General features: G+C 64.0%; 2 protein-coding genes across 3 annotated transcripts; both read left to right on the forward strand.

Moving 5' to 3' along the window:
- Positions 1–918: 918 nt before the first annotated feature.
- Positions 919–5861, forward strand: THY1 (Thy-1 cell surface antigen). Its single transcript, XM_036397360.2, has 4 exons — positions 919–1119; positions 3311–3392; positions 3497–3832; positions 4359–5861. Exons 2-4 carry the CDS (start codon positions 3356–3358, stop codon positions 4469–4471), a joined length of 486 nt encoding a protein of 161 aa, XP_036253253.1. The 5' UTR covers positions 919–1119; positions 3311–3355; the 3' UTR covers positions 4472–5861.
- Positions 5862–7687: 1826 nt separating this feature from the next.
- Positions 7688–21692, forward strand: USP2 (ubiquitin specific peptidase 2). 2 transcript variants are annotated; one of them, XM_036397357.1, is made up of 13 exons: positions 7688–7922; positions 11527–12275; positions 18990–19040; positions 19266–19389; positions 19619–19730; positions 19811–19921; positions 20073–20137; positions 20227–20330; positions 20412–20492; positions 20607–20685; positions 20790–20897; positions 21291–21411; positions 21504–21692. In XM_036397357.1, the coding sequence occupies exons 2-13, from the start codon at positions 11562–11564 to the stop codon at positions 21589–21591; spliced, it is 1758 nt and encodes a 585-aa protein (XP_036253250.1). In that variant the 5' UTR covers positions 7688–7922; positions 11527–11561; the 3' UTR covers positions 21592–21692. The 2 variants fall into 2 exon arrangements, with proteins under 2 accessions (XP_036253250.1, XP_036253252.1); XM_036397359.2 differs by lacking the exons at positions 7688–7922; positions 11527–12275 and adding an exon at positions 16189–16521.
- Positions 21693–22642: the final 950 nt, after the last annotated feature.

Genomic DNA, 22642 nt, shown 5'->3' on the forward strand with positions numbered 1-22642 from the left:
TTGCAAAACCTCAGCACTCGAGTGTCACCTGAGATCAGGTTCTGCTGGAGGAGAAAATGACTTTTATATCAACTTTCCCAGTGTCAGCCCTTTTAGCAGGGCCCAGCCAGGGCTGTGGGAGGAGGTGAGAGCAGGACAGACCATCCTGTGTCTCTGTGCCTTCCTGGGATACCTCTGGACCCAAACTCACAGGGAAAACAGCTCCCTGCTGCTGCCTTCCTCTGCTGTCATGACCTTGCCAAAGAGCAGGGAAGAGGCCTTGTCCCACGCTGCTTTCTGGGTCCAAAGCCATTTTGCCTGGGCAGAAGCAGTTCTGCTTATCCCCTTCCCAAACATGCTGATGGGAGCCTGTGGGGAGCAAAACCTTGCTGTGTCCTCATTGTCACCAGACCTGGGCCGAAAACTGAAGGTCTGTGTCCAGTGCCATCACAGACAGAGGCTGTAGATGTGACACTTGGGGCCATGGCTTAGCAGTGGAATTGGCAGTGTTGGGTCAGCAGTTGGACTCGATGGTGTTAAAGATCCTTCCCAAATTAAAGGATTGTGTGATTCTTTGATTCAGCATTGTGAATCATTGATTCACAAGGATTCCCCACATGGAGGAGACCTGTGGTGACCTGGTGCAGAGCGGCCTCTTGGAGCACCTGAGCTGCACTCATTTGGTGGCAGAGGATGGTACCTGCCCCCTCCTCAGCAAAGCCCACACCAAGCTCCTTTTCCCCTTCCCAACCACCCTCCTTTCCCAGCAAAACACCTCCCACGCTGCTGGGGAAGTTGACGGTTGGCAGCTCTTCCGCAAAATGATGTTCCCATGGCGATGGGGATGTGTCGCCCTTCCTGGGGAACATAAGGGGGGCAAACCGCACCTTCCGCATCAGTGCGCGCCCCTCGTCCGGGGCGGGGGCGTCCGAGTCCCGCAGAGGCAGGGCCCCCCCCGCACCGCCCCCCGCCGCAGGGCCGGGGGCCGAGCCTCAGTGACGCCTCCTGGTCCCCATTCGCTGGGTCCGCCCGCCCAGCCCTGCCCAGATTGCGGGAGCGCCGCGCCCACAGCCCGCCGGGCAGCCCCGGACAGCGCCGGCAGCCCCGCAGGCAGCGGGCAGCACCGGACAGCGCCCGCAGGTAGGCACCGAGCGCCCCGCACGCTGCCGGGCCGGGAGCGGCCGCCGGGCTCGGGGCACGGCGCGGGGCTGCGGGCGGGGGAGGGTCCGCAGCCGCCGGGCGCGGCGGTGGCACCGGGGGCATCTCGCCCCTCGCCCGGGGGATGCTCGGCCGGACGGAGCGCGCCGGAGGAGGGGACGGGCTCAGCCTCTCGCCACCCCCCGGTGCCGGTGCCCCCCAGCCTCGGCTCGGGACTGCGGCATTCCCGGTGGGCGCGCCCGCGCGCACGCCCGCACCGCAGCCGCGCTCCCGCTCCGCGCTGCTGCAGGGGGGCAGCTCGCCCACCCCGAGCCCTCCTGCCCCTCTCGGGGGTCTCCCGATCGCTTTTCCCTGCGCACCGCGTCCCCGTGCATCCCCTTTGCGTGCAGCCACCCCCCGGCACAGCCAGGCTCCTGTCAGCCCCCCAGCCTGGCTCTGCACGCCCCCGTCCCCATCCCCGCAGCTCGTTTGTCACCCTGAGCCTGTGACGCCGGTGGGTAAAGGGGGTAGGTACCGCCATGGTGTGACCCCGGGCGGGTTGGGACTTTGCCCTCTGAGAGCTGGAGCCCCTCGAATGCCGCTGTCCCCCTGAGCCCTGTCCCTACGCAAACCCCTGGGATCCTGCAGGAGTTACCTGGCTTGCTCTGCTCCTAGCACTGCTGGCAGGAGAAGAGGGGTCCAAGGGCTATCAACCCTGAGCCTAGAAAATCTGAGTGTTGGGCACATAGATGGGAGGAAAACCTGCTCTCTGGGAGCTTCTTTGCATGGATTTTCTGGAGGAAAGACAGGCTATGACCTAGATAGTGTCCCAGGACATTCAAAAGGGAGCAGCAGATTGGTGCTGGGAAATGACAAAGCAAGGGACAGAGGGACAGTTTCTAGGAATGCAGAGGTTCAAGCATTTACCCCATTGGCAACCTCTTGGCTGTCAAGATCAGAGAGAAGAGAATTTTTCTTCCTGGCCAAGCATAAGGGTTCTGGATAAAGAGATTCTTTAGAGCTTCAGGGTGAGCAAATGGGCTTGGTATTTCCTCTTAGAACGTTATATGAAAAACACAAAAATTGTGAAAGAGAAATTGCGAAATGCAACTGGCTGTGGTACAGGCGATTCCTAGCCCTTCCCTGGCTGCTTTGCCAGGCTCAGAGGGAGCAAACTGAGGGTCTGTTGTCCCCTCTGCCAGCCTGGGGTCACGAAGGGCTGGTTAACCAGCTCCCCCTCTTGGACCTGGCCTCCATGGCCAGCCTGGAGGGCTGACTGCAGGACGCTCGGTGTGTCCTTCAGCCCGGCTGCCTCGCTGCTCCCCCGCGCTGTCCCTCCATTCCGCATGTCTGCGGCTGGATTCCCCACGTGGCCACTTGGCCAGGCTGCAAACCTTTAATTGATTCCTTGTGGCTGCATTGGGCCAACTGGAATCAGCAGCCCTGCTGTTTGGATGGCTCATCACGGGCCCCTTACCCACACACACAGCCTGGAGAAAGACAGGCACTGGGCAGGGACCCAGACAGTGGATGGTGCCACCCAAACCCCTTCCACCCCGTGGCCAAGCAGGCTCAGTTCAGCTCCTGGAGGCTTCATGCCATCCTTCAGTGGTCTTGGCTCGCTGTCCAGCTGCTGTGTCCCTCTTCCTCACTGCTCTTGGCCCCTTTCCCTCACTGCATTGCAATGACTCATCCTTGCTGAGCTCACCCGCTGGAGCTGCTGGAGGACTGGCAGGGCAGGCGGCCACTGGCCCCCAAAGAGGGTCCCTCAGCTGGCAGCCCCCTCACCGTGAGCCACAGACCCCTGGTCAAGGTGTGCAGGCACTGGGGTACAGCCTGGTTTCACCTGTCCAAACCTTGGCTGGCCATGGGGCAGGAGGGGGAGGAGGCTGGACATGCAGGCCTTGCTGCAGGTCTGGCCACGCTCATTTAATGTCTTCTGGGGGGATCTGGACAGGGAAAACAACGTGTGGATGGGGCATTGCCTGGGGATGTGCAGAGGTGATGCTGGGCAGACACACAGTGCCTGATTCCCCAGCTGGGTGCAGTGCCAGCTCTGTGCAGTGAATCAGGCACTGGTGAGGAGGAGCAGACGCTCGAGCACCGTCTGTGCAAGAAGGGCAGCCTGCACCATCGAGTGCCCACGCCCATGGGGCAGTGGCCTGGCTAACTGCCTCTCTCTCCCCCTGCCCAGGTTCCCCTCTCAGAGACAGCCCCCACTGGGCACCTCAGCAGCAAGATGAACCCCACCGTGGGCATCGCCGTCATCCTGACAGGTACATCCCTCCCTGATCCCTGCTCGGCCCAGAGCGGCCTGGAGGCTGCATGGGCCTCCCCAGAGCTCACTGTTCCCTGCCCAACCCTCTCCTGCCTCTCCCAGTCCTCCAGGCCGCCCACTGCCAGATGATCAAGGACCTGAGTGCCTGCCTGCTGGGCCAGAACCTGCGCGTGGACTGTCGCTATGAGAACAAAACCGACAACCCCCTGACCTACGAGTTCAGCATCACCAAGGACAACAGGAAGCACGTCATCCACAGCACCATCAGCGTCTCCGAGAACATCTACCGGAGCCGAGCCAACGTCACCATGCACAAGAACCTGGTGTGCCTCCACCTGCAGAGCTTCACCACCAGCGATGAGGGCATCTACATGTGCGAGCTGAAGGCCACCAATGACTACACTGGCAATCAGATAAAGAACATCACTGTTATCAAAGGTGAGACAGGCAGTGGCACCTGGCCTCAGCCCTTCCCACCTGCTCATTGGCTTGGCAGGGCCAGCAGAGAGCACCACAACTCCCTGAGCTCCATAAATGTGTCCTGACCCTTACATGCTCTTCAGGTGGGACTCACTCTACTCCATCTCACAGCGCTTTTCCTGCCTCTCTTGGGTCCCACCTCGGGCACATTGCCTGGGTATCCTCCCATAGAGAGGACAGTGGGGATCCTTCACACCTGCAGCACACAGGATCAGTCCTCCAGATGCAGACCTTTGTCTCACCTGGTGCCCATCCACTTGTCACCTCAGTCAGGCACAGGCAGGGTTACGCTTCTCAGAGTCCCAAAAATATTTGCTGCTACACGTTGGGAGGGAAACAGGCCAGGATGGGGCGTGCTGCATTTCTGTGACAGAGCAAAGGCAAGAAGCTCTGTTCCAGTACCATTGGAACTCCCAGCCTGAGCCCCATTCCCGAGGGATTTCATTGCCTCTCTTCTCTCCCTTCCCATTCCTTCTCCTCACAGACAAACTGGAGAAATGCGCCGGCTTCAGCCTCTTGATCCAGAACACCTCGTGGCTCCTGCTGCTGCTCCTTTCCCTGCCTCTCCTGCAAGCCGTGGACTTCGTGTCCCTGTGAAAGGCGAAGCACACACACTCACAGCGCTCGCACACACACGCACGCACACACCGAGCACCCCAGCCACCCCGCCTTCCTCGCAGCCCCTGGAAAGAGAAGCTGAAGCGTCTGGAAGCCGTGAAACCTCTCTGTGTTATCTCTATTTAGCCGTATATTAACGCTAACCACCGTCCCGTGCCGAGGCTCACCATCCCACGCACTCGCGCCCCGCTCCGAAGCATGGTGGCTCTGCTAGGCAGCGTTGCTTCTCCCATCGCGCCTCCCCGCTCCGTAGGCTGGCTGGTTTGCTTGTGCTGGGAGCACTGGAGGCCTCAGCCTCGCTTGTCCCATCCCTTTAACTCTTGGGGTTTGCCTGTTCTCAACCGGGGAAAGACAGCTGGATTGGCAGGTAAGAGAGAGGGGTGATGTGAGAGCACGCAGAGGGTGCCCGTGGTGGGTGCTGTGCCCGTGGTGGGTGCTGTGCCCGTGGTGGGTGCTGTGCCCGTGGCCCCTGCAGGTGACAGGGCTCCTGGTGTCCCCACCCACCCCGCCTGCCACCCCGGTGACTGATTCCTCACCCTCCTCCTCTCAGCCTGAGCTGCCACGGCTGAGAGAGGGCACAAAATTACTCCTGTCTCAGTGAGCAGGAGAGCCATGGGATGCTGCTGAGCCTGGTAGGCTGGGAGGAGAGAGGGGAGCAGGTCTAGGAGACACCATGAACCCCCCCTTCCTCCTGAGGGCTCCGCTGGGGCCCTGGGAATGGGCTCAGTGCAAACGTGCTTTGGCAACAAGTTTTTCCTAATCTGTTTCTTACAGCTGAGCTGGAAGTGAGGCCTCCTCCAGACACCATCTGGTACCTTTGGGCTGCCCGAGCCAGACACCACTCGCTCTCCCCGGGGACCAGCCCTTAGCTGTGACGAGAGAATTGCTGCCAGCACCAGTGGAGGCAAGCAGAGCCTCTCTGAGCTAGCCACAGCCCCACTGCCCTCCCCAGGGCCCTCAGAGCTGCACCCAGGATGGCTGGTGGGGAGGGGGTTCCCCTCTGGGAGTGTGACCCCAGGGTCTCCATAGGGACTTCCCTGCACTGGCACCTTGTCTTCCCTAAGGGAACGTGTGGGTACCCCAGTCCTTCCTCATGGAGAGACAGAGCAGTCTTCCTCCAATCCCACCGTGCTCCTGGGAGGAGCCTGTGCGCCCCCTCCCTTCTCTCTCCTCCCTTTCAGCATTTCCCTGTCTCCCCTTAAGAGCAGCAAAGGACCGAAGGGCAGCCCACAACCTCGGTAAGGCCAGGATGGTGCCAGGGGTTGGCGAGAGCAGGGACAGGGATGGCCAGCACAGCTCAGATCTGCCAGCCCAGGGCTGCCCAGATGCCCACGGGACCCCGAGGAGCCTCGCCCAGGGGAGGGCACAGGGAAAGGAAGAGGCAGGCAGGAGCATCCAGGTGCATGGGGTGAACCCCAGCTGTGCCACCCGTGCAGCCCGGGCTGTGCCACCACGGCTGAGAGCAATACACAGCAGCTGCTCCCCACTCCTTGCTCCTCTCCAGAGCTGCTTCCGACCCCCGTGCCCGTCCCCTGCCCATCCCTGCCTGCTTGCTTGCTGTCTAGTGCTGCTGAGGCCGTGCCCAGCTGAGGCCTGGCTGTGCCCAGCTCCCTGGGCGTGCTGGTGAGCGCCGGGGCAGGCGCAGAGCCCAGCGGCAGAGCGCGGACGCGGCTCGAGTCTCATTTTTTTGTGAACATTTGTAGTTGTTTCCACAGCTTGTCATCAAAGAAATTCTGTTAAGGGAAAAGGAAAAAAAAACGGAAAAAAAGAACCCTATGAAAAGCAACAACAACAACAACAAAAGAACAACACCTTACCATCCAGGAGTGTTCCTCTGTCTGCACAATAAAACCCTACCTAGGTTGTGTGTTGGAGCCACGGGCGCCCGTGTGTGCGGCGGTGGGGACAGGGGCTGTGTGGGGCAGGGTACCAGGAGCCTGCCAAGGGGTGCAGCCCCCCAGGCAACCCTCCTGTGCCTCCAGCACCCCAGTGTCTGTGGGAGAGAAGCAGGCAGAGGGGAAGACTCGACTTTCCTGGGCAGGGCAACCCCCTCCTGCCCACCTGGAGTGTGGCCCCCTGCCCCCAGACCCTTTGTCCCCATCCCTGTCCCTAAACCCTCAGTCTGTCCCAGAGGCCACCTACTGCCCACGGTGGTGGCAGGGAGGCAAGGCAGGAGACCAGGTGTGGTGCTGGCCCATCCATCCTCTGGGGAGAGAATTGCCAGGGATGGAAGTGGCCATGGGAGGGGGCCCGGGTGTGCACGTGTCCCAAAGCTCCTGTGCCCACCACACCGGGGTCCTACTGGAGCCCCCATGCCCACACTCTGCCCGGGGGGCTGCCAAGGGCTCCCGTGTCCCCTGGAGCAGCCACACACTGCCCTGCCCAGGGTCAAGATGCAACCCTGGCACCAGGAGTCACGAGCAGGAGCCTGCCACCACCCCCTAACACCATTGGTGACCCTGCGCCACCTCCCAGAGCAACGCCCCGACGCGTCCCTCCCTGTTTAAGGGCTGGAGCCAGACTGGAGGGAGGGAGGGAGGAAGATGCCACCCTAATTACATCCCTCCCATTATCCCCGGCAGGTGCTCGCTGAGTCACGGCCACGCAGATGCCGTAGGCTGGGCGGGTCAGGCGTCCCGGAGCGGTGCCCCAGTGTCCCCATGGATCCACGAGGGGTGGCCACGCCATGCCAGCTGGCCCCTGCCCACCTCTGCTGAAGGTTTAGGGGGCTCTTCTCCCTACAGTTCACCCCAAGGGGAGCAAAACGCAGTCCAGCTCCTCCCCTCACCCTGATGCTCTGCTCCAGACCTTGCTGGCAGCCACGACCACCCCTTTTTTGTGCCTCCCTGCTCCCCACGCACCAGGTCGCGTCCCATCCGCCGGCTTCCTCCCTTAACCCTCCCTCTATCCTTTCCCTCCTGAACCTCGACGTCCCTCCCCAAACCTCTCCCTTCCTCACGCTTACCCTCAGTGCTCCTTCTCCATTGGCACAGCCCCCGCAGTCTCCCCTCGCGGCCCCCCCGTGCCGTGGGCCACCAGCCCCCCCGGGTTCGCGTCCCCTTTAAGCCTCCCCAAGCTGGAATGCGAGAGGAGCATTTCAGCGCCCTGTGAGGTCAGATAAAGACACTATATTTATCTGGCTGGTAACCTGAGCCCTGAATTTCTGCGCTGGTGTTTTTACGCGGCCCCACAGCCCTCGGGCTCGGCCCGCTCCGGCCACTGCGCTCCCTCCCAGGGTGGAGGGGCTGAGCCGGGGGTGTCCTGTCCCCTGCGAAGGGCTCGGCTGCTGCCCGTCTCCACATCGCCCATCTCCGGTGCCGGGGGAAGCTCCCCGAGGAGGCAGGACCAGCCCCGAGGGCATCACCAAATGCCTGGCTGCTCGCCCCTCGCCGTGCCCTGAGCAGCCATCGGCCGCCCGCGCCACATGCAGGTGAGTGCAGGTGGGGACACCGCCCGGGGGAGGGGGACACGGAGACAGACACAACTGTCCCCTTCTTCCTTCAGCTGGAGAACACCACGGGGGAGAGGTTTCTCTCCAGGGAGAAGGTTCTGAGTTCACACACAAAATCCTGGCTTTGAGCCCTCTCCGGCACCCTCCTCATCCCCTGGTGTGGGCAGAGCACCTGCCCGAGGGTCCCTTCTCTTTTTTTGCCACCCACAGATCTCAAAGCAGTAACTCGTGCCCTGGCTCTTACGTCAGGGTCCCCGGTGGGTTTGGGGTTTTGCTGCCCGGGGGTGGCCCGGGAGCAGCAGGCTCTGCAGCAGGGTGGGGATGTGTCAGCAGCACAGAGCGGGGCCAGGACGGTGACTCCTGGGCATGTGGGGGGAACCTGGGGGGTTCTCAGGCCCAGGGCTGGCAGGGGAAGGGCCCTGGCCAGGCTGGCCCCAGCTGGGTGAGTCACCTTGGGCAGGGCCTGTCACTTTGGGGGGTGGCAGTGGTGGGGGGCAACGCAGGAGCTGGGCTGTGACAGAGGCACTGCAGTCCCCATCTGTCAACAAGGGTCACTCCAGCCCCTTCCAGGGAGCAAACATTTTGTGGCACATTCCCCCCAGGGCTGCTTGGGGTCACCCTTCCTAGAGGGAAATGGACACCAGGAGGATTCTGTGCCCTGTTTCCCCTGGGGAATGGGCAGGAGGCTGTCCCACCCCACTGGCACACTCAGCTGGACACAGAGCCCCTCAACCCCAAAGCATTTGTACCCTGAAGAGTGCAAAGTGTCTCACACAGGGTCCCCTTCTCTGCCTCCACTGAGTCCTGGGAGCTCCCACGTAACCTCCAGGCTGGGACATTTTGTCTCAGGGGACAGGGGACACAGCTCCGAGCCTGCGTAAGCGAGAAGCAGCTGTGCTGTGACTCCTTGGATGGAGCCAGCGCTGTGTAAGCTGAGCTGAGCCCGCTCTGGGGCTCCGTGGCCACCGAGGGGGACAGCTGGCACCAGGCACGGGCAGGACAGAGGGGACACCTGCCACTGGGCACGGGCAGGACAGCAGCCGGGGACAGAGCAGGGCTCTGCTTCTCTGCCTTCAGCGTGAAGGTTTTGCCTCCTCACTTTGAGCAGAGATTCCCAGGGAAGGCCAGGGCAGGACTCCCCAGTGCCCAGAGCAGCCCCCTGGTGTCCCTCTCCCATGTGGTGGCACCGCTCCTGCCCGGCCCCGTGAGCGCAGACCGGACATTCCTGTGCCTCAGCTTCTCCTGACACCCCGGGAGGATGATGAGGGTGCAGGAGGCCTGACTCAGCCGTGCCGGCTCCAGGGCTTTACCAGGCAGCAGGAAAGCTCAGCACAATGACGGCTAGGGAGGGGCCAGGCAGCCCAGGAAGCGCTGGGAGGAACCGGGGTTTTCTCACACCCCCTCAGCTCCTCTGGCTCCTGGCACGCTCCGCTCTCCCGCCGCCCTGGGGTCTGCTCGGATGTGACATGGGGACTTGGAAGCACAGGCAAGCCTGGCTGATGTGACATTCCTCCATGGTAAGGCCTCTCTTCCCAAGGAATGGGATAGCTCCCATGTCTGGGGCCGGTGCTGGCTCCTGACCCTGCATCTCTCCATCGGCTGCTCTGCATCCCCAGGGCAGGTGCTGCCCTGTGGAGACCTGTCCTGCTGCCAGGAGCTCCTGCTGCCCTCCTCCTCCCAAACTGGTGCTCTCCTGATGCTGCTGGTGCCAGGAGAGAGCGTGGGCACCTGGCAGGGGATGATGGCGTGGGGCTGTCCTGGCACTGTCCCAAACCAAGATCATCTCTGCTGGCGAGGAGGATGGAGAGCAGGGGCAGTCGCTGTGCCAGGCTGCTCCGTGCCCCAGCAGGGCAGGCAGCCAGGCATGTGCTGCTCCCTGAGAGCCCAGGGGCTCCGTCATTCCCATGCTGGCACTCGAGTGCCAGTCTCTTGGCTGGGGTCCCACTCCCTGTGAGCGAAATTCCCCACTGTCCGTGGCAAATCCCGACTGGCAGAGCCCCGCTCCTGGTGAGGGCGGCCGCAGCCAGGCTGGGAAGAGCCGAGCCGGGTGTTTCGCGGCACCCTTGCCCGGGAGCAGATTATTCACCCTTCAGCCTCCGTCCCCAAACAGGTCTGTGCGCTCCACCTCGCTGCTGCTTGTAAATATTTCCCTCTCCGGGGTGGGATGGCTGCTCCCTGGGCGGTAACAGCGCCCGGACGCTGCCGCTTGGCGGCCAAGCCAGGCTGCCCGCCAGGAGCCCACGGGGGCCGGCTGCTGTCTCTCACCGCCCCCTGCTAGGAGCATTCCCGGGGTGTTTCCATGCTGAGCCTGCGGGGCTCCGAGCAGGAGGCTGTGTCCCCCCAGGGCCAGGCTGGCAGTGACCCGCGGGGGCTCCTTGTGCCGCGGTCCAACGCCCGTCCCCAAGCCCGGGTGCACCCTCGGTGCTGAAGGGACGGGCCAGGCACAGACTCCGGCACCTCCCGGCTTGGAGCCGGGCCAGAGCCCGCCCCAGCTGGGCTGGGAAAAGCCTTTGAATCAGGGTCATCTCCCGGGTGACTGGAGACTCTCGGAGCCACATGAGCCACTGTTCTGCCAGGGAAGGGACACCAGTCACCCCGGGAGCTGAGCACCAGCAGCGCCAGGGCAGAGGAGCTCGGCTGGGTCCTGCCTGCCCCAGTGCCACCCACGGCCCCAGCACAGGTAGGGATCCAGCCTCAGCCTGCCAGCCGGGGCGCTGAGGGGAAACTCTCCTCCAGCTCCTGACAGCCCCTGTTTGGGGACTGCCACACTGCCCTGCCCCTGCTCCGGCTCGGCTCTGTGTGTGCTCTGGAGGCCTCTGTCCCTGTCTCTGTGTGCTCCTCCCCTGCCCTGTGCGGGAGCCACCAGCTCTCTGTGGGCACCGAGTGCTGGCTCTGCCCGGCTGGCAGGGGCACGGCTGCCACCTCACCAGGAGGACTCTCGGTTTGAATTACTGATGGGGGCACACAGGGCACAGCCATGGCAGGGAGACAGGAAAGATGCTCAGATGCTGCTCTTGCCTCAGTTTCCCTCTCACTGAAGTGCCAGCCCCTTGCCAAGCCCCAGCACTCCCTGTGAGTAACCAGGGGAAGGTGCTGGACTGGCTGGATCAGCCCATCCCTGCTGCCTGTCTCAGCCAGAGCTGGGCCTGGGCATCATCCTGTAACCAGGCCACTGCCTCCCACCTGGAGGAGGCACTGGGGATATCTCTGCAGTCCCAGGAGTGGGACAGCCACGGGATGGTGCAGCAGGGATGCCAGAGCTGGGGCAGAGGTGACTGCTGCCGTTCCTTGGTGTCTATGGGGATGCTGGGTGCATCTGGCTGTGCCCTGGGGCTCCCTTCTGTGGTTTGAGGTGCCTGGGGGTATGGGGGTGGCAGTGCCAGCCGGGTCCTGCTGTCCCAAGGCTCTCCAGGAAAGCTGGCAGGTGGCAGGAGCCATGGCCACAGTGCCACCAACAGCCCCTGGATGCCCTCTGTCGCCCAGGATCTCCAGGGGAGGCAGGAGCTGCTGGGTGGGAGCTGCTGGGTGCCCTGTTTTGCTGACCAGGGCCTGTGGAACTGATGCCTGGGCTCTTCCCTTGCAGCCGATGCCTCCAGGACAGCCTGCCGAGCCTGCAGCATGTCCCAGCTCTCCTCCACCCTGAAGCGATACGTGGACTCCTCCCGCTACGCCGAGAGCACCTACAGCAAAGTGCCCAGCGGCTACAGCTCCTACAGCTCCTATGGATCCACCCTGCCCACCGCCTACGCAGACAGCGACAAAATCGGCTTCAAAGCCAGCTACCTGCCCTCCCCTCGCTACCACCACGCTGGGGGGCTGTCCCCCACCGGGGGCTATGACAGCGGCCGGCTGTACCCCGACCCCGGCATCCGCCTGAGCCCCTCGTACCTCCGCACGCAGCCGCGGCCGCCCGGCGCCGGGCTCAGCGGGGGCGCCTGCTACACCTTCAGCGGCACCCCCGGCAGCCCCACGGGCTACCTGCCCTCCGCAGCGCCCCTCAGCCGCCACAAATCCATCAGCCACTCGGACCTGGCCAGGGAGTTCTCGGGGCTGCACACCTCAGACAGCGCCTACCTGCCCGCGGCCGGCGCGCTCAGCACCCGCGCCCGGCCCGAGCACGGCAACCTGCAGGGTCTCTACCAGGCTGCCGCTCACTCCGACTATGTCCGTGGCTACCTGGAGAGCTACGGCAGGAAAAGCCACCACGGCAGCCTCTCCAGCGGCCACCTCAGCCCCTCTCAGGCCACGCTGCCACCGTCGGGCAGCCGCTGTGCCAGCCAGCCCTGCGAGAGGAGCGATGAGCACTGCGATGCGTCCTCCCAGGACCCCACGGTACGCGGGGCTGCCTGGGGGTGGGGGACACAGCTGCGATGGCGAGGGATGTGGGCAGTGCTTGTGGTGAGCTGAGGAGCCCGAGGCACTCGCGCTCTGCCTGAGAACCTGGGCGTGCTGCTCCGTGCCTCGGTTTCTGTGTGTGACCCTCTGAGATGCCCTTGCTGGCGCAGCAGTCCCGGCTGGAGCTGCTGAGGCAGCCGCGTGCAGGCGGGCGGGCGGGCGGGTGTCCCCTGAGGGGCTGTGCCGCAGGGCACGCTCCCCAAGGAGGCAGGACCAGCCTGTGCCCAGGATTGTGCCCGCTGCATTTTCTGCATGCATGTGACAGCAGGTGATGGCTCCCATGTGGGGCTGACGAGGATTTCCTGCTGCCTCATCCCAGATAGGGAAGGTGACATGAGCAGGCTGGGCACTCATCCTGCTGGGACAGCTGGTTTGGCTGGTGCTGGCTCTGCCACAGTGACTCGGTGCCCAGCGATGCCAGTTCCCTGGCACCAGCCACTGCTGCCAGTTTGGGGCCCCTGAGCCCCAGCCTGTGTGGCAGCAGGGGGTTCCCCATGGCAGTGCTGCTCTGGGCAGCACCACACGTGCTGGAAGGTAACTCTGTGCCCCGTGTCCCCATCAGTGCTGCAGCGTCCCCAGAGCCCCAGCCCAGGCCGGGAGCAGGCACCGCACACACAGCCCGTGCAGGGGAGCAGCCTGGTAATTTTCCACTCAGGTTTCCTTCCAAGATCTGGCCAGGCTCTGCCTGCATTGTCTCCCGCTGTCTTTCCAGTCACCCTCCATTCCCCCATGGTCTGACCTGCCCTTTGCTTCCCTGTGTCTCTGTCCCACTGCCATCCGCCAAACCATGAGAAATCCTGTCCTGCTCAAAAGGAGGCAGAAAAGAATCCCCCAGAAATTTTTCCCTTTGAAGCCAGTGCCCCCACATCCTTCCCTGTGCCCCTTCCCCAGTGTCTTCCCCCACAGAACCACCTTCAGCAGTGCCCTGCCGTGGTGTGGGACCCCCTGTGCCCCCCTGCCTCATGCCTGGCCCCCAGTCCTGGGGTGAGGGAGCAGGCTGTGGAGTGAGGCAGTGGAGGATCAGCGCTGTGGAAGGGAATTCCTGCCTCCCCCTCCCACACCAGGCCCTGCTGGGGGGTTCCAAGGGGGGATCCAGCGGCTGCTGCAGCCACTGGCTCTCGCTAAAGCCGACACTGCCACTGCAGGGTTCCCACCCCATGTGCCCACACACTGCTGTGTGGGGTGCCAGCCTGATCCCATGGGGTGCCTGGGGGGCAGCAGGGACTGTGCAAGTCCCAACCCACAGTCTGCACATGAACACAGCCTAGGCTGATGCGTGGCAAAGGTGGCAAAGGGTGCTGGGACAGACACTCATGCCAGGGCAGGTCAGGTCAGTGACACTGGCTTAGGTTTCCTCGGTGCTTTGATGGGCACACCTGCTATTTTCCACTGCTGTGGTTTATTCCTTCCCTTTCCCAAGCCAGGACACAAATGTCCCGGTCGTAAACCAGAGTTGGCTGCCTGCAGCCGTGCCAGGTGCCGGAAACAAGCGCAGGCTGCAGCCCCGGAGCTGCCACCCGTTCTGCCCCATTGCCCAGCCCCGAGGGCAGTGTCAGCAGCAGCCGCTCCTGACGCAGCCAGGCCACAGCGGGGCTGGCCCCACGCCTCCTCCCATCCCTTTTTCCACCGCCACCTCCTGCCTGTGCGCCATGGAAACTGCCATCCAGAGGGGTTTGCAGCCAGGAGGGAGGGTGTCTCCATGTGTCCCTACCCTCACCATCGCTTCGTGCCTCAGTTTACCCCATGGGCAAAGGGAGCTGTGTGAAGGTGCGGTTCCAGCGAGGATCTGTGCCTGTGGAGCTGCAGGGCCGGGCTGGCTCCTGGGAAGGGCAGTGTGGTGAGGGCAGGGCTGGAGCTGTGCCGGCCCATTAACCACCCTGGGTGTACATAGGGTCAGAAGGCCAGGGCCACCCACAAAACGCCGGCAGCTCTCCGCAGTCCCATCCTGAGCAGCTGACGTCCCTGGCCCGCAGCCAGTGCTGGCTGGCCCTGCATGCTGCCGCGGTGCCAACCGGGCCTGTGGCAACCTCTGCCCGCCCGGCAGAAGGTCACCGCTGCAGAGGGGCCAGCTGAGGGCAGGGACCTGCTCTGGGTGATGCCATCCCACTGGGTGTCCCCTTCTCTCTCCCGCTCCAGCCTCGCCCTCAGAGCCTGTGAGCTGCTCTCTGGCTGGAGGGGAATTTGGCCCTTGGCCCGGGGCGCTCGATGTCACCGGGGCACGAGGTTGAGCACGGGATGTGGCTGAGCCGCCCTCTTGCCATGGAACCGGCTCAGCCAGCACGGTGCATCCCCACGGGGAGAGCTGCCCCAGCTCCCTGCACAGCACTCGGGGCTGGCTGTGCCCATCCTGCCCCCGTGGTACCACCTGCACTGCCAGGCAGGGTGGCAGGAGCCCGGGATTTTGGGGAGCTGTGCCCCTGGGCACGGCAGGGCACCCAGGCAGGGCAGGAGGGTGTGTGCCCTGCCATGCACACCGTGTCCCCGTGTGTGTACGCCGTACACAGCGCGGGGTGTGTACATGTACACACATGTGAGCACGCGCAGGCCCCGGTTATGACAGCCCTCCCGTTGTGATGCAAAAGAGCCCTGCAGATGAATAACGCTGCAAGATGCCTCCTCAGATATTTTTGCTGGTGCCAAAAATAGTCTCCCTCCCTTCCTCCCTCCCCTCCCTCCGTCCCCAGTCAGCCCCTCCGCTGGCTGTGCCGAGCTCCGCTTGACAGAGAGGCTGCATCTGCAGCCAGCAGGATTCAGCAGCTCCTGCCTCTGGATGGGGGAGTATTGGGGGCTCCAGAGGAGGAAAGGAGGCTCTGCTTAGAGCCCTCTCGGTGAGGTTGGAGGCTGTGGCTCTGTCAGAGCAGCCCAACTGAATTCCCTGCCCTGGTTGCCCATGGAAATTTCCCTGAGCAGGCAGAGAAACACCTGGGCACGCACAGCAGGCGCAGGGCTCCGGCACTCGTCCTGCCGCGGTCAGAGGGGTGAAGCAGCGGGAGACGCAGGACGAGGACGCAGGACAGCCGGGCTCCCTGCCAGTCTCCGCATCTGCCCTTGCTGCAGGAGAAGAGCTGGAGCCCTGCCCGTGCCGTGCCTCAGTTTACCGAGGGGAGACGCCAGGTGGGGTCTTTGCTCCACGTAGGAATTGCGAGGAGCCTTTTTTCCCCAGCGCAAGGCATTGAAATATCCTCTGAGCTCAGCTCTAATGCATCCCCCAAAGAGGGGGGTTCCCCCAAAATGTCACTGCAGGAACCTGGCATTGGCACTGCAGGAAAGGCACATGGCCGGGAGCCCCACAGCCCTGTCTGGCAGCCTGCAGACCCTCTCTGGGTACAGGCACCCCACGCACCCACATGCTGTGGGACTGTCCCACTTTTACCCCGGCAATTTTGGCGAGTTACCCCCAGCTGGGGAGCCCCGCTCGCTGCCCAGTGCCTGCCCGGAGCACAACGTGCCCGGGGCCGGACAGCCGGTGCCACCAGCCCTGGGCACGCCGAGCTGCGAGCAGGGGGGAGCACTGGGGGGGACAGGCGCTGCTCCGGCGTCTCTCCCGTCTCTCCCCAGTTCCCCGTTGCCCCCGCGGTGCGCGCACGGTGCCGGTGTCGGGGTACGGGAGCGCGGGCAGCCCCGCTGACAGAGATGCCGAGGGGGCACCGCGGCCCCCCGCAGCCCCCCGGAGCCGGGGCGGTGTCGCCGCCCCGTTCCGGAGCGTGTCCCCGGGGCAGAGCCGCCCCTCGCGGGCCCCCCTGGCTCCCGGCGCTCTGTACCACGCGGTGCGCGGGGGCTGGCCGTCACCGAGCCGTCACCGAGCCGTCACCGAGCCCGGCTGCCGCCTCTCCACCCATTTGATGTCAGAGCCGCTCAGGTGCCGCCAGCCCCGCAGCCGGCACCGGCTCCGGCCCCGCACGCCCAGCACGGGGGGCTCCGCGCCTGACCCCGCGCCCCCGGCTGCAGCCGGCCCCGGGCTGGGGCAGCCCGGCCGGTGTCCCCTGGCTCCCCGCTGCCCCCGGCTGCTCCCCGCCGTGCTGCGGTGCCCGCCGGGGCCACCATGAGGGATTCCTACACGGTGACGCTGCCCGAGGAGCCCCCCGCGCTCCCCGACCTTCACAAGGACCTGCGGCCCCGCGCCTCCATGCCAGGGTCCCTGCTGGTCTCCACCTTCGTCGGGCTCGTCCTCAACAAGACCAAGGTACGAGATGCCCGCAGCCCCCATCCCCCGGCCTGGGGGCAGAGAAGGGGGCACCCCCTGCCCGTCCTGGGGAGCGTGGAGTGCCCTGTGCCATCCCCCGTGCCCAAGGATGGGGTGGCAGGGGGTGGGTGCCCTCCCAGCTGCCCGTGGGGACAGCGTGTCCCCGTGTCCCACAGGGTGGCAGGGAGCAGGTGAACTGCACGTGTCAGGACACCTGGGTTCCTCTCCCAGCCCTGCCCTTGCAGTGACCTTGGCCAGGTCCCCGTGTCGCACCACAAGGAAGGGTCTGCTGGCCACGCTGAGCCCCTCGGCAGTGCCATGGGAGTGAACTTGGCTGTCCCCAGAGCCACAGTGCTGGGACAGATCTCTCCTGCAGGGATGGCAGAGCAAGGGGCAAGGAGGGCAAGGTCTGAGCACTTATGTAAGTCTGGCTGCTCTGGTTCTCCTGCTGCCCCAACAGGCTCCTGGCATGTGGACCTGGATGGGGCAGGACGGTCAGGATCTTGTCCCTCGTCCCCACCGCCTGTCCCTTGTCCCCGTCCTGCGGTGCAGCCTCGGGGAGTCCCCAGCCGCGCCGCGTGAGCCAGCTCTCCTTCAGCGCCTCTGAGCATGTCGTGTCCTAGTTAAAGCCCTGTACGGGAGAGGGGGATTAGCTGGAGTTGAGTCACCCAGGGGAGGGAAATCCAGAGGGGGAAATAACACCTCGGTGCACACAGGGCTTGTGCCAGGCTAGGGGAGCACCTGACACCCCCTCCTCAGCCCCAGCCCCCCCCTGGGGTTGTTCCAGGCTCTGGGAGGACCTGGCTATGGGGGAATGCAGGATCTGTGGGGAGGTTTGCACCCACATGGGCAGGACTGGCCGGTCCCTCCTGGCACAGGGCAGGAGCTGCCCAACCAGGACAACTGGACAAGCCCGTCCTGGTGGGGAGGGCTGGGGCACACTGGGGCAGCTCCCGGGGGTTGCTGCTCACCCCTGGCACCGTGACCTTCCCTGGGGTAGTGGTGGGGACATGAGCGGGGCCTTGGGGCTCAGATCCTCCAAGGGATGGATGTAGGCTGTTGGGACACTGGCCCATCTCTCCTGCCGCCATCTGCTCAGGGATGAGAGCCAGGCCAGCTCCTCCAGCCGTGGCGTGGCACTGACCTGTCACATCCTGCTGGCACCCTGTGCCCAACTGAGCCTGCCCCCAGCCCAAGAAGGCACCTGGCACTTTTGGCCAGCCCCCTGGCACTGACAGCCATGGGCAGCCACATCTGGGGACATCCCTGTGCTCTGGGCACTGTGGGGGCACCCGATGGCACCGAGGGCAGCCTGCTCAGAGCCACGTGCGCCCACACAGGGTGGCCAGGTCCCCACTGGTGCCGGTCCCTGCTGCGGTGGGTGATGCCTGCGCCGTCGCTAAGGAGCACATGTAACTGGATCTGGGTTATTTTGGGCTGCTGTCAGGGCTGGGTGCTCAGCACCTCCCACACACACACCAGCTGCTGCTATTTCAGAGCTGCTGGGCCCCCTCCCCTCCTCCCGCCTCCTCTCCTCCTCTTCAAGCCTCAGGTGGGCAGCTGGGGCGTTTGCCTAAGGATCCTGAAATCCTGGGCAGCAGCAGGGTCTGGGGAGCACCATCAGCAGTCTGCCCCTGCAGGCCCTGTCAGACCCCCACCCTGCTCTGGGGAGGCTCATCCTGCTGCTCCCTTGTGCAGGGCTGGGAGCAGGACCCCTGGGCTCCCAGCAGTGTCCCCCACCAGCATCCTGTCCTGCATGCTGGCAGAGGGGTGGTGGCACCCCTAAGCCCCTCTGTGCTCTTGGTCTCTCCAGCAAAGAGTGATAATGGTTCCCAGCCCCAGCATCCAGCTGCCCATGGCCATCTTTGCTTTTCCTGGCTCAGGGAGCACCTGGAGCACCTGGAATTGTCACCCCATGGCACAGGTGCAGCGCAGCCAGAGCTGGGAAGGCACCACTGGGCACACAGCCCTGTTCCCTGAGCTTGGCTGTCACAGGGCTGGGCTTGCACTTTCCCAGGTGGACTTTATCCTGCAAGACAGCTGTGCCAAAGTCTGGGCTGCGCTTGTGCAGGGTGTCCTGGAGGGGATGGACACCTGGCATGAGGCAGGCACGCAGTGACGGGGCACTGTGCTCCTCCTGCAGCGTGGCACTGCCATGGCCCTGGGTGCCAGCCTGACCTGCAGTCCAGGGCATGGGGCAAAGGCATTGCCAGGCAGGGAGAACCTTGAGCCCTGTGCATAGTCCTGGTCCAGCAGCATGGGGCAGGCCAGCCATGGTTTGTCACCAGGCTCTTGGCCCAGAGAGCTGCCCAGTGCTGGCTCTGCCCATGATGTCACAGCGGGATGGGGCCTCTCCTTGCACCCGAGGGTCTGCTCCACAGGCAGGTTTGTGGCACCATGGCCTCGCTGGCCTGCCCACAGGCATGGCCAGCCCGCCACCCTCCCAGCACTGTTCCCTCTCTCTGCAGAGCTCCAAGGCCGTGCAGGGGCTGACCGGCCTGCGGAACCTCGGCAACACGGTGAGTGCGTCCCCAGGCCTGTAGCTCACACCGGGCACATCTGCGGGGCAGGGGGAGCCCTGTCCCTTCACCTCACCCCCAAAGCCCCACCCTCACCCTGGCAGCTCCCTGCACCCCTCTTCCCACGGCGCTTCCCCTGTCCTGTGCCCAGCCCAGGTGTCCCCCTGCCATGGCCTGCCTCCCTCTGCTTCCCGTTGCCATGGTTTTCTCTTCTGCCTCCCCCAGTGCTTCATGAACTCCATCCTGCAGTGCCTGAGCAACACCAAGGAGCTGCGGGATTACTGCCTGCAGAACCAGTACCTGCGGGACCTCAACAACAACAGCCGCATGCGCACGGCGCTCATGTCAGGTAACTGCCCAGCCCTGGTGGCTGCGGGGGCTTCCCTGCAGCAATTCCTGCAGCAATTCCTGCAGCACATCCCTGCCACACCCCACATCCTGCAGGACCCCCACCCAGAGCTCCACGCTCCTCCTTGGGCTGCCCAGCCAGCGGAGGATGGGGCTGTGAGACCCCTGAGCTGTCCCCATGGGGTCATGGCCGTGCCACCTCCCCTGCTGACCCGCCTCTCTGCCTGCAGAGTTTGCAAAGCTGATTCAGCTGCTCTGGACCTCGTCCCCCAACGAGAGCGTGAGCCCCTCCGAGTTCAAGACACAGATCCAGAGATACGCCCCACGCTTCGTCGGCTACAAGTAAGGGGGGGTGGCTGCAGGGTGGTGGGGGGAGCTGAGCCCCCTGCAGCCTCTCACTGGCCATGCTCTGTGTCTTGCAGCCAGCAGGATGCACAGGAATTCCTGCGGTTCCTGCTGGACGGGCTGCACAGCGAGGTGAACCGCGTGCTGGTGCGGCCCCGGGCCAGCACCGACACCCTGGATCACCTCCCGTAAGTGCTGGCACTGCACAAGCCCCAGGAGAGTTCACTGCCCGCAAGGCCAGCCTGGGGACAGTGACCTCACAGGTCCCTCTGGGCTGGGTGGCGGGGCTGGTGTCCCCCAGGCCATGCTCAGTGCCCCGCTGTGTCCCCATCCTTGCAGTGACGACGAGAAGAGCCGGCAGATGTGGAGGAGGTACCAGGAGAGGGAGGACAGCCGCATCAGCGGTGAGCAGGGCTGGGGAAGGGAGGACAGGGCTGGGCTGGGGGCGAGGGGGGAACCAGGGCTCTCACCCTGCTCTGTCCCACCCCACCAGACCTCTTCGTTGGGCAGCTGAAGAGCTCTCTGACCTGCAGCGAGTGCGGCTACTGCTCCACAGCCTTCGACCCCTTCTGGGACCTGTCCCTGCCCATCCCCAAGGTGAGGGGGAGCCCCAGTGATCCCTGTTTCCCACTGCCTGTCCCACACTGCCTGTCCCTAACCATCACTGCACTCCCACAGAAAGGCTACGGGGAGGTGACACTCATGGATTGCCTCCGGCTCTTCACCAAAGAGGACGTGCTGGATGGGGACGAGAAACCGGTACAGGGCAGGGGGGCTCCCTGGGGCAGGCTGGGGCCCTTCCCCTCTGTGCTTGTGTTGCCAGGACTGTGGGCAGTGCCCTCACCCTCCTGCTCGTGCTGTTTTCTCCCACAGACGTGTTGTCGCTGCAAAGCCAGGACAAGGTGCACAAAAAAATTCAGCATCCAGAAGTTCCCCAAGATCCTGGTGCTTCGTATCCTTCGGGCAGAGGGTGGGGACAGGGGCTGTTGTAGGGGGCAGAGATGGGTTATTGCAGGCTCCCCTTTGTCCCTTTGGCTCCTTGACGTCACCCTCCAGACCTGAAGCGCTTCTCCGAGTCCAGGATACGAAGCAGCAAACTCACCACCTTCGTCAACTTCCCGCTGAAGGACCTGGACCTGAGGGAATTCGCCTCGCAGAGCTGCAGTGAGTCCCAGCCCCTGCTTGCCTCTAACCCCAACCCTGAGCTCCTGGGGCCTCCTGGGCTCCTCGTGTCCCCAGCTGGTGGGGGACAGAGGGGTGAGGGGTGGGAGGCACAGAATCCAGGCTGCTGGAGCTGCTGGCATGGTGAGGAGCAGAGGGGTGAGGGGTGGGAGGCACAGAATCCAGGCTGCTGGAGCTGCTGGCATGGAGGGGACAGAGGGGTGAGGGGTGGGAGGCACAGAATCCAGGCTGCTGGAGCTGCTGGCATGGTGGGGACAGAGGGGTGAGGGGTGGGAGGCACGGAATCCAGGCTGCTGGAGCTGCTGGCATGGTGGGGGGCTCTGTGCTGGCACTTTGTGGGGCAGCAGGGCTGAGCAGCCCCCCTGCTCCCCACAGACCACGCCGTTTACAACCTCTACGCCGTCTCCAACCACTCGGGCACCACCATGGGGGGACACTACACAGCCTACTGCAAGAGCCCCGTGTCCAGCGAGTGGCACACCTTCAACGACTCCCGGTGAGCCTGGGGTGGGACAGGCGAGCAGGGACCCCCCTGCCCAGGGCATCCCATCCCTGCTGCTCACAGCTGTCCCCTTGCCCTCTCTGCAGCGTCACCCCGATGTCCTCGAGCCACGTGCGCAGCAGCGATGCCTACCTGCTCTTCTACGAGCTGGCCAGCCCGTCCTCCCGCATGTAGCCAGCCCTGCCTCCCTGGGGGAGCCCTGGGCCACCCCTCAGAGCCGGCTCCACCAGGGTTCGGGCGTTTGGCACCCCCAGAGCAAGGGGGAGGCAAAGAGGAGACACCCCCGAGGTGGCTGCAGAGGGAGGCTGGGGACAGCCAGGAGCAGAGCCCGGGCAAGGACATCCCAGCTCCGAACTGAGGAGGGACTCGTGACAGGACGGGGCTCAGGCAGCTCCAGCTCAGGCACCTTCTGATTGCTGGCATTTGGTTTTTACCTCGGGGTTTTAGTTTCTTTTCTTTTTCCTTTTTTTTTTCCCTCTTTTTTTTTTTTCTCTTTTTTCTTCTTTTTTTTTTTTTCTTTCTTTTTCTTTTTCTTTCTCTTTTTTTTTTTTTTTTTTTTTTTTTTTTTTTGGTGTGTAATAAAAATCCTGAGCAAGGGACTCTACAGGAATGGGGCCACCTGTCCCATTGACTCAACCAGGACCTCTTCTCCCCTGGGACAGCACCCAGGAGAGCCTCACACATCCCTCCTGACCTCTTGCCACTCCTGTATCTGCTTGGCCGTCCCAGAGGATTCCTGAACTGCTCCCGATCTCCTCCCGGCACTTCCAAACCTCCTGGCAAAGGACTCCAGCCCTCTGGTGGCCTCCGCCCCATCTCAGGCAGCACAACCCCTGCAGCTGCCCCACACACACTCCTCAAAGCAGCCTGAGCCCAGACCCACGGACAGGAGGGAGGAGAACATTTTGTGGAATTTCTATGTATTTATAATGGACTTTGCTTCAACCTGGAGCCCCCCGCTGCTTCCTGCCTCTCCAGGGACTTGTGCCGGGGCTGCTCCGGGTAGGTTTTTACCTGCCTCCTCAAACGACGGTGCCTTAAACCATTTAGGGGAGAGGGGGGGCCGCGGGGGTCGCACGGAGAGGGAGGGGAGGACGGTGGCTTTCCGGGACCATCTGCAATCGGGGCTTTTTTTTCTCCCTGTGATCAGGAGCCCTCCTGGGTGCCCGGGGACCCGCCCTGCTGCTCTGTCCTCCAGCTAGCAAATGCCAGTGGCCTTTTTAGC

Source organism: Molothrus ater, chromosome 22, assembly GCF_012460135.2.
Source record: "Molothrus ater isolate BHLD 08-10-18 breed brown headed cowbird chromosome 22, BPBGC_Mater_1.1, whole genome shotgun sequence".
Lineage (NCBI taxonomy): Eukaryota > Metazoa > Chordata > Aves > Passeriformes > Icteridae > Molothrus > Molothrus ater.